Source organism: Puccinia triticina, chromosome 9A (genome assembly GCF_026914185.1).
Source record: "Puccinia triticina chromosome 9A, complete sequence".
In the NCBI taxonomy this organism is placed as follows: domain Eukaryota; kingdom Fungi; phylum Basidiomycota; class Pucciniomycetes; order Pucciniales; family Pucciniaceae; genus Puccinia; species Puccinia triticina.
The window spans coordinates 1,586,056-1,595,775 of NC_070566.1; the positions used below are offsets into that span (position 1 = coordinate 1,586,056).

Here is a 9,720-nt window from a genome sequence, read left to right on the forward strand (position 1 = left end):
CACATATTAAACCCTTTACATACATCGCTCATCATGTACTATGCCTATTGTAAACATTACATCATTGGATCTGTGCTTACCTCTTTCAGTAGTGCTCATCATTACAAGTTGTTACTATGTTCACATCACCTTCCCCATTTGTACAGTCTTTCTTCCCATAGCCAGAATTCCTCTTGACTGTTCATCTTTCAGCTTAACATAAGAACTTCCTTTCCCCCCCCACTTGTAGATTCCCCAAGTGAAGATTATGCAGAAATTATAGTAGAAATTCCTCATCACCCATTCGCTTATTGAGATCATTTCTATTGCTCCTCAACCATTGCTATTGAAAATTGCCCATTGCCACTCTGAACTCACCATTGCCATTACTTCCCCCTCATCAATCATTACCCCAATCCTCTCATCCTCAGTAGCTAAACAGTAGTTAAGCTCATGGTACTAGTTCCTAAGATCAAGTAGAAATCAGCCACACCTTTTCTTCTTTTTCTTAGTGTCACTCTCATTCCCTCAGCATTAGTCAGGAAGGCAGCCTCACCAGCACCCTTGTGTAGCGTTCGAGGTCAGAAGGAGTAGGAGGACGACTGCGGAGAGGCAAGTGAAAGGCAAGAATTGGGGCACAATGTAATCTATCACTATTCTAGGTTCATCATGTAGATAGTTATAGCTTCCATTGTTTTGCCTCTTTCTTCTCTTTTCTTCTCCTCATCACTCATCTTGTTGATCAAACTCCCCGCACCTCAATAGGTGCTTGTTGTTTCTCTCTCTCTCTCTCTTTGTGCATTGTTGGCCTCCTAGATCATTGCTGCGTCTGTTTGTTTCTCAGGTTTAGTTTCCTTTTTCCCTCTCTCTCTTCTTCCTTGCTCATCATGCAATGAATCATCACTCATCTTGTTGATCAAACTCCCCACACCTCAATAGGTGCTTGTCGTTTTTCTCTCTCTCTCTTTGTGCATTGTTGGCCTCCCATCAAGGCCTTCTAGCTCATCGCTGCGTCTGGTTGTTTCTCAGTTACTTGTTGTTTCTCTCTCTCTCTCTTTGTGCATTGTTGGCCTCCCATCAAGGCCTCCTAGCTCATTGCTGCATCTGGTTGTTTCTCATGTCAGGTTGTGGTTCTGCTACTCTTAGCTTTATCATACCTGCTGGTGTCACTCATTCATGACTTGTCATTTACAGGTCTTACCCTCACTTAGGGATCTTCATGTGACACCAGTGGATGTTAATCCAGCCACCTGCAGCCATTGATATCCAAGCGTCATTAGTACAGTGGTTAGTATACTTGACATGGATATAAGAGACATGGGCTCAACTCCCACAGGGCACATAATAGGGGGATTCAAAGTTGGTCATGCATGACTTGCATGAACTTTGGCAGTTGGTGTTCAAGGCTTTTCTTGAACACCAACATTCAAAAAACCATTCAAGCAGGGTCGGGGGGTGTAGTAAAAGGAGACTTGCATGCACTTTTGCCGCTCAGTGTTCAAGAATTAAGTGGAACACCGACTTGCACAAGTGCATGCAAGCCGCATCGGGCCAGCTTTGAAACCCCCTATTCCCGCCACACAACAACGGCCGATCCAATCAGCTTGCCAGAAATGGCCATACACCCTTCGCATGGTCCACCCCACAGAACCGACGTTCGTCAGGACCTCCAACGCCGCCTGTGTCGGGCTTAGCAAAGCCTCTCTGGAGGAGCGCCCCGCTGGGTCGCTGTTTCGCAGAGAGGCGGTTTGCCCTCCGCGCAAGACAGAAGAAGGACCGCCTAGCTTCGCGCCCGCGTGGCTGCAGGCCCATCATTGCACATTTTCATCCAGCCTTTTTCGAAACATCTTTGCGCCCGTATCTGCATCTAAAAATCAACAGATTCTGTTTCGAAAACAGTGTCGAAAATATTCCGATAAGTTTTCAGAAACCGTTTGTAATTGGGCCCTCAGTGCACCGATCAGAGTCGGGTGGCCGGCCCGTTGCGTTCCAGCTGGTACGTAGCTACAGCACGCCGGGCTATAGCCCCCCAGCAACCTGTGCGTGCACAAGCGTTCTCTGTTACATGGTGCATGTGTTTTCACAGTGGCTCGCCCTCAGACGCGTCCCGCCCGAAACCGGGGCGCGCGGTTCACAGGGCGCCAGAAACACACACGCACAAGCCCGTCTCTGGCCAGGAAAGGACCCGGCGGGGGCGCCGTTCTGGGGATACTTGCATGCAGGACTAGGGGTACGGAAACGGCGGGCTTGGACAACATGCGATTAGTAGTGGGAAATATATATATATATGAAGTGTGATAAATATGTATATGTGTGTATGTGTGTGTATAGATATGTGGGATGATGGGGATGGGGATCTATGCAAAGGGGACGCGGGACGGGACGGGTGCGGACGAGTCGGGCGTCTGCACCGCCGTCCCCATCGAAACACTGCCACCAACAACAACAACTGCAAGAAGGTTGAAAAAAAGAGTACTAAAGGGACTAAGCTAAGCATGGATGACGGCGGAACAGCCCCAAGGAAGCTGGAAGGAACATGGTAAGCAACGGGTCTGTTTTTGGTATGGCTGGAAAGACGGGCCGCGGGCGTGGTGATATGGGCCGAAAGCGGGATGAAAGCGAGATGAAAAGTCCGTAGAACCCAAGAAAAGCGTCCGATTATTTCCTGCAATGGCGTCAAGAGGAGATCAGGAGGGGGGCAAGACAGGGCAGAGGGAAGAAGAGGAGGGGGAGACGGACTTGACGATGACCTCGAACTTGCCGAAGTCGACGGAGCTCATGGCCCAGATGGCCGAGAGCCCCTCGGCGATCGAGGCGAAGGGCTGGATGACGACGGCGCAGGGCAGATGGAGGGCGATGCGCCACCACTTCTGGCCGTAGTCGAGCTCCTGGAAGAGCAGGCCCCAGAGGTAGAGCCAGTAGAAGGTCACGAAGCAGAAGTCTGCACACACGGCTACCCACAGCGGCGTCAAGGACTGGTCGACCAAGAGGAACGGGATGTTGATGATCGTCACCGCGAGCGTGAAGACCCCCACTATCCATAGGTTCACCGCCAGATGCGGGAGCCCGTACCTGTAGTATCACACACCCGTCTGTGGGTTAGCTTCGTGCTGGGGCCACACAAGACGGGACCGATGCTTACAGCCCATCGATGTCCCGAATACCCATAAACCATCGACGACGTTGCTTGAGGAAATCCCGGAGAGTGGTCGGCGACTGTTCACGGACGATGCCGTGGACCCGGCCGCAGGTAAAGCCGCGCCTCCAAGCGTCCTGGGAGAACTCGAAGTCCTCCGCCAAGCTGGCCGAGAGCGAACCGTCAGCCTCCTGCACCCCCGCGCGACGGACGAGGCTCTGGGCGGGGCAGACTTACGAGCCGAAGTCCCACGTACACTCGTTCTCCATTTCCCCATTCGTCATCAGGAACGAGCCGTGCACGCCGAACACGGGCCGGTGGATGACCGTGTTTTGGAAGTGGAAGCGCGCCAGATCGTCGCCCACCCGGATCCCGTCGGCGACGGTGAAGTACCAGTTGTCCCAGTAGCCTTCGCCGTTGTACAAGATGATGCCTTGGCCGAAGTGGTGCGGGGTCTGTGGTCTTATGTCAGCCCGGAGAACACTCTGAGGAGAGCGGTGAGCTTCGCACTTACGTATCGGATGAACTCGATGCATCTCCGCAAGCTCTCTCCATCGGTCGTAGACTCCTCGTCCATGTGCAAGATCCAGTCGTACACCCCGAGAGAGACGTGGTAGCGGAAGTAGTCGAGCGCCCTGGCCTTGTACTTAGCCTTGCCGAGGGGGGAGACGTAGGACTTGGGACAGACGATGTTTTGGAGGTCGGGGTAGACGTAGGGCTCGTCGGTCAAGACGATGACTTTGACTGCGGATGCCCAAGACCCGAGACAGTCAGGCAGAGGATTAGACACGGGTGGGTGAGAGAGACAGACGTACCGGCGGGGTGGTATTTTTCGAGCAGCAACAGCTTGTTGTATCCTCGCCGGACCGCATTCTCGTTCGAGCCTTTGGTGACGAGCAGGATGAAGAAGTTGCGGATGTACTCGCGACAGACGGGCTTCTTGTCGACGGTCGCCGGGCTGGGGGCCAGGTCGGGGGTGATGAAGCCCGCGAAGGCGAACAGACAGTTGGGCACCGAGAGCACCCACATGAACCGCCACAGCGTCGAAAACTGAAAGAAAGACATCAGTGGTTTGGGGAGCATGGTAGAGAGAGAAGAAAGATGGGCATACGGTGAACGCGTCGTATGTCCACGTTCCGGTGGGGTGGTAGATGACCCAGAGGATGCTGACGGCGGGGATGACGACGATATGGATCATCCAGGTGTACTGCTGGAAGCGCAGGAGACGGGCGGTGCGGACGGCCTCGAGATCGGCGCTCAAGTCGGAGGACCAGCGGGTGGAGTGGAGCTGGTTGATGACCTCGGGGTCGGAGGGGTCGGCGATGGCCGGCCTGGTGCACGGGGTGCGCCAGTTGCAGAGCGTGTGGAGGCCTTGGCGGGTGGCGCGGAACTTGGCGGCGGCTTTGCCGGACACGTATCTCGCCGCGCCTCCCGGGGCACTGATGAGCATGCTGCCGAAGGCGCGTGCGGCTTTCAGGGGGAGCGCGAGGGCGTTGGAGGGCGCGGTGACAAAGAAGCCGTCCCAGATCCACTTGGCCAGGTTGAGCCCGACCCGGTCGAGCAGGTGGTAGCCGATCCAGGCGATGAAGATGTTGAAGAGGAGACAGATGATGTAGGCGGGCATGACCATGTCCCAGTAGCTCTTGCCTTGCGCGTTCAAGTAGATGATCACAGGGGGCATGATGCTGTAGAGGGTGATGAACTGCATGAGGTAGAAGCCGTAGGAGACTTTGCCGAGCCAGGTGAAGATCCCCCAGCTGGCGAGCCATTGCATGGCATGCGACACCTCGACCCAGATGAGGATGCAGAGCGGGGGGATCCAGTTGGACATGAACATGTACTGAGGCCAGCTCAAGCTCTGGTCCCATCCGAACTTGCCCTCGTAGACGGTGATGTTGCCGACGATGTTGTCGGCCGGGGTGGCGACCTTGGTGCCGCCGGCAATCATGGCCAAGCCGAGGGCCATGACGAGCACTTCGAGGGCCATGGTGGGCTTCCAGTGGTCTTGGAGCTTGCGGATGAAGCCGGCGGCATGGAGGTCGGCGAGCCAGAGGCCGAGGACGTAGAGCATGTTGGGGCTGTTGACGAACCAGAGCGAGGCGCAGACGACGAGGTAGATCAGATAGCGGCCGATCCAGCCGACCTGGGCGACGGAGGCAGCGAGGATGTAGACGAGGACGGAGCCCCAGAACTGGTCGTAGGTCGACCAGAGTGCCGAGCCGACGTTGAGCATGTACTGGTGCCCTCGGTTGGTGAAGAGGTCGAGACAGAACTGGAGGAAGCCGGGGAAGGAGCCGATGTGGTCCCAGGTGGGGTTCCAGAGCGAGGAGGGCGCGAGGATCCGGGCGGCCTCGACGGGGCGGTCGGCCAGCAGGTTCCGGGCGGCGATCTGCCACTGGAGGAAGCCGACGACGATGGCGGGGAAGGCGAGCCGGATGGAGCGGCGGAAGAGGGAGGAGGAGAGGGCGAGCCAGCGCGGGCCGAGCCACTTGGCGGCCTGGGCGCCGGGGATGGCGGTCCCGTGGGAGTCCTTGGGGATCGCGGGGCGGGTGAAGGCGGAGCGGAGGAAGGAGTGGGCGAGGACGCGCCCGCCGAGGAGGAAGTACATGCCGACGGCGAGCTGGCCGTTGCGCAGGAGGCCGTAGACGCTCCCCTGGGAGAGCGTGTCCGGGTGGGACTGGGCCCAGGTGAGGTCGCTGAAGTGGTGGGTGAAGATGACGAGCGAGGCGAGCCCGCGGATGCCGTCGATCCACTCGAGCCGGTTCTGGCGGCTGACGACGACGGGCGGGGCGCGGATGGCGCCGTCGGCGGGGGGGGCGGCGGCCTTCTTCTCGTCCTCGGCGGGGCTCGAGGGCGGGATGGGGATGTAGGTGGGCTTGTCGGCGAGGCCGTGCTCGTTGGCCGGATAGCTGCCGCCCGGGCCGTACTTCTCGTCCGCAAACGGGCCCCCGTCCTGGCTGCCCAGCTCGGAGTGGCGCCACTCGTTGTTGAGCGCCGTGCGCGAGGAGCTGTAGGGGATCGCCGGGTTGAAGCCGGCGTCGGTGCCGATGGTCGAGGCCCGGCCGGACTCGAGGCCGTCGGGGGCATACGCGCCCTGGCGGTATCTCCCGTTGGTGTACGTGGGGGAGAGGGATTCGGCCGAGGGATGGTCCAGCTTGGGGTTCCTGGCCCCGCTCATGATGTCGTGATAGACTTCGGGCTGGGGACAGCAGCAGTGAGTATGTATACAGTGTTTCCCTCTATGAGTCTGGGATGCCTACCTCGCGCTGGTAGTGGGCATAGCCGGGCTCCTTTGCGGGGGTGCTGGAGTGGGATTCGTTTGAGGTGTGGTCGGTGATGGGGCTGTTGGGCTCGCTGGCGGGGTGCTCGGCAAGGGGCACGTTGGGCAGGGCATGGATGCTGGGCTGCTGGCGCTGGTGCTCGATCCTCCGCCGGGCACTGGAGGCGGTCGCGTGCTGGGCGGCGGGCATGGCTGGGGCTGGGTGCAGGGGGAGGGGGGGAGGGAGGGAGGGAGGGATGGTTATCAAGAGGCAGGCACAGCCCACTTCTTCGGCTTCAGCTTCTCGGACTGAGGGGATGCAGTGCTGATGGATGCTGCTGACTGTCCAGTGGAAAAGAAAAACAAGAACCAGACACAGGAATATTAGATAGACAGATTCAGCTGGGGCTACATAGCCCACGTGCACCCGCCCTTCATCGACCGAGCATCCACACGCACCCACCACATTCTGGGCTGCCGATCACCCACTTCCCAAGAACCGAGCACCCAATTAGCTTCCGCGCAGAGCCACTCTCGCCTCTGGAAGCAGACAGAGCGAGAGCCTGCCAATCTGATCTACATATGTAGCTTATCGGCACTCTGTGACTTATAACCCACTGGAACATGCCGGGATGGGCATCCCTCCGATTGAAGTCTGCGTGCTTGCCGCCTCCAGAGGCCGAAGCCGCCTCCGCGGAAGCCACCCGGTGCCCGCCACTTCCAAACTCCCCCGTGGATGACTGCGGAGCAAACTGTCTATGTTGAAGATATACATAGTTCATCAGCCAGCTCTTGGATCCAGCCCTCGGTCGAAAATGATGCAAGCGGGAATCAGAGTCTGAATGGTGTTCACAAGGGACTCATGACCGATGCCGTTGTCCATCATGAGAGATGTGTTGGAGCTCAGTTCTGGCTGACCAAGTGGCCAGCAGTCCCCAGAATCCAGTCTGATCCCAGCAGCAGCCTTGCTTTCATAAGCCCAACGGCTGATTCCATGCAAGAGAACGCATCATCAATCAAATCACCATGAGTCCAGCAGTGCTCCCATCAAGGGCCTCAGGGAACCGGCCAACGAGATCAACGGCGACACCTCCAGGGCGCACCAGCCACTTCACAAAAGCTGGACCCCGAGTATCGGTGCTGTTCACGAGCGATCAAGAGAGACCTCAGAAGAGACAACTGTTTCATGGGGATCCACAAACACACTGCCGGTCTATCGCTCGATTGGAAGATCAATAACCAGCTGCTGTATGGCCGAGGCGAACACTTGGAGCGGCTACATAGAGAGAGGACAACGGAGGAGCCGAGAGAGAGAGAGAGAGAGATAACAAGACCGGAGAGATGCACTCAATGGGCTTGGGTAAAGTATCTCAATGGACTCATGTCCCGTTGATTGAGCACAAAACGACCATCCTTGAAACTGGCTTTCATTTGATCATCAAAGTACATAATTACCGAATGATTTCCTGAGACGCGGGCCGCCAGGCGAGGAACAACAGGCCTGCTAGTACATAGAACAGCAGAATGTGATGACGATCGTTGTGGAAGGATTTCATTGCATGATCAGATGGAGGACAGACAAAGAAGGAAAAGAGGATAGAAGCACTCGCCTGGAACACCACAATGTGATGCTGATGGCGGTCGTGGAAGGATGTGGAAAAATCCCTTCCACGTCTGCTGCTCCAGCTGACGAGATCCTACAGCAGGTGAGATGGGCTAGACATGGGTTGAGGCAGCAGACGCACATGAGAGGAAAAAAAAAAAAGAAAAAAAAAAAACACCAGGAGCAAGTTTGTGGGATGAAGATCACCCAAACAAGTCAGAGTTATTGCATCACCACAACATGGTATTGTGTTTAACCGCTGTGCTGCATCTAGCGCAGCGGCTTTTGTGCCGCTGCGCGCCCCGCTTTTCCTTTTCCCTGAAAAAACATGATGGGCTGGAGCGCGTTAAGAAAACGTGGGTGTAGTGCTGAGCCGCTGCATTTCAGCTAACTTCCCTCCCCATGCGGCCGGAGGTCGGAGTTCGGGTGGCGGTACGGGGGGTAACTCATTTGGGTGGAGCGTAAGTTTGGCTGGTCCTCCCTGACTTAACTAAGCCTCCCGGGACTCACCCCGATGCGAAGCATCTCCCATTCCCAATGGGAGGCTTATGAGTTATCGGCTTTTTTCCGCGTGAGAGCTTCAGGAAATTTGTGGCTTTTGGCCAACTTTTTGAATCAAATTTACATTACACAGCGCGCACTCATTGTGAGTCAGCGAGCTGAAGTACACGGGATAGCTGAGCATCTCAGCTTCAATGTAGTGTCACTTTTGTGATCTCTACACTTGAAGGAGAGTGTTGCCCTTGCTCAGCAGTCAAGGTGGATGGATGATGGAGTTCTGTATTTGACTTGAGTCCCAATGGATCTTCTCGGAATTTGCATACACACTTCTGGCCAAACACAAAAAAATCACAAACTTCAAAGGGGGATGGAAGCAACACTGGGTCGCTATGCTAACCATAGCGGTTAGTGTAGCGTAGCGCAGCGCAAATGAGCTATTTTTTAGCGTAGCGTTAGCGCAATTGGAGGACTTCCCGTCGGTTTTAGAAGACCGGCAAAATGTGATTTTCCATTTCTATTTTCTATTCTCAAGCAGTTTCTCTGCTGAAAAATAGAAAAAACTGAAAAGCCAGCTTTCTAAATTGGCGGGAAGTCCTCCATTGCACGCATATGTGCTAACGCTACGCGCACGCGGTGCGCAGCTATTTCAGCTGATAGCGTAGCGTTAGCGCAGATGCGCGCAATTGCGCTAACGCTACACATGCAGGGCGCAAAAGAGCGCGCGCTACGCTGCGCTACAGCGCCTTTAGCGGGAAAAAAAGGGCTTTTTTTCCGCTAAAAGCGCTGTAGCGCAGCGCAGCGTAGCGTAGCGACTGTAGCGGCGCACTAACGCTAACAAAGAATTGGCGCGCTGTTAGCGCCGCTAACAGCGCGCTAACGCTATGCAAAATAGATGGGCGCTTTTTGCCACTACGCTAACACGTAGCGCTGAAATAGTGTAGCGTAGCGTAGCAACCCAGTGTTGATGGAAGGAGTTTGTGAAGGGGGAAAAAGTGGTGATTGACACCAAAAGAAAGAGAAAAATCAGGCCTTTAATCTGGCACCACAGGCAATAGGAATACACAAGGAGAAGACCCCTGAAAGGGGAGCGGGAAAAAACTCCCACCAAAACACTGAAAGCTCTCAAGCCAAATTCTTGGCTTTACCTGCAAGTCCCTCCTTCGGAGGTTGCGCTCCGCGCAAGGGCGCTTTGCGCCAGCCCAGGCTGTACCAGGGCCCTCTGAAGCAAGGGACTTGTAATAA

The 9,720-nt window shown here is 56.0% G+C and overlaps 1 protein-coding gene across 1 annotated transcript; it reads right to left on the bottom strand.

Moving 5' to 3' along the window:
• Positions 1-2,666: 2,666 nt before the first annotated feature.
• On the bottom strand, positions 2,667-6,585 carry PtA15_9A173 (uncharacterized protein; the record flags this gene model as incomplete). Its single annotated transcript, XM_053172354.1, has 7 exons — positions 2,667-3,051; positions 3,122-3,280; positions 3,353-3,570; positions 3,630-3,859; positions 3,931-4,165; positions 4,227-6,314; positions 6,376-6,585. 7 exons carry the CDS (start codon positions 6,583-6,585, stop codon positions 2,667-2,669), a joined length of 3,525 nt encoding a protein of 1,174 aa, XP_053023603.1.
• Positions 6,586-9,720: the final 3,135 nt, after the last annotated feature.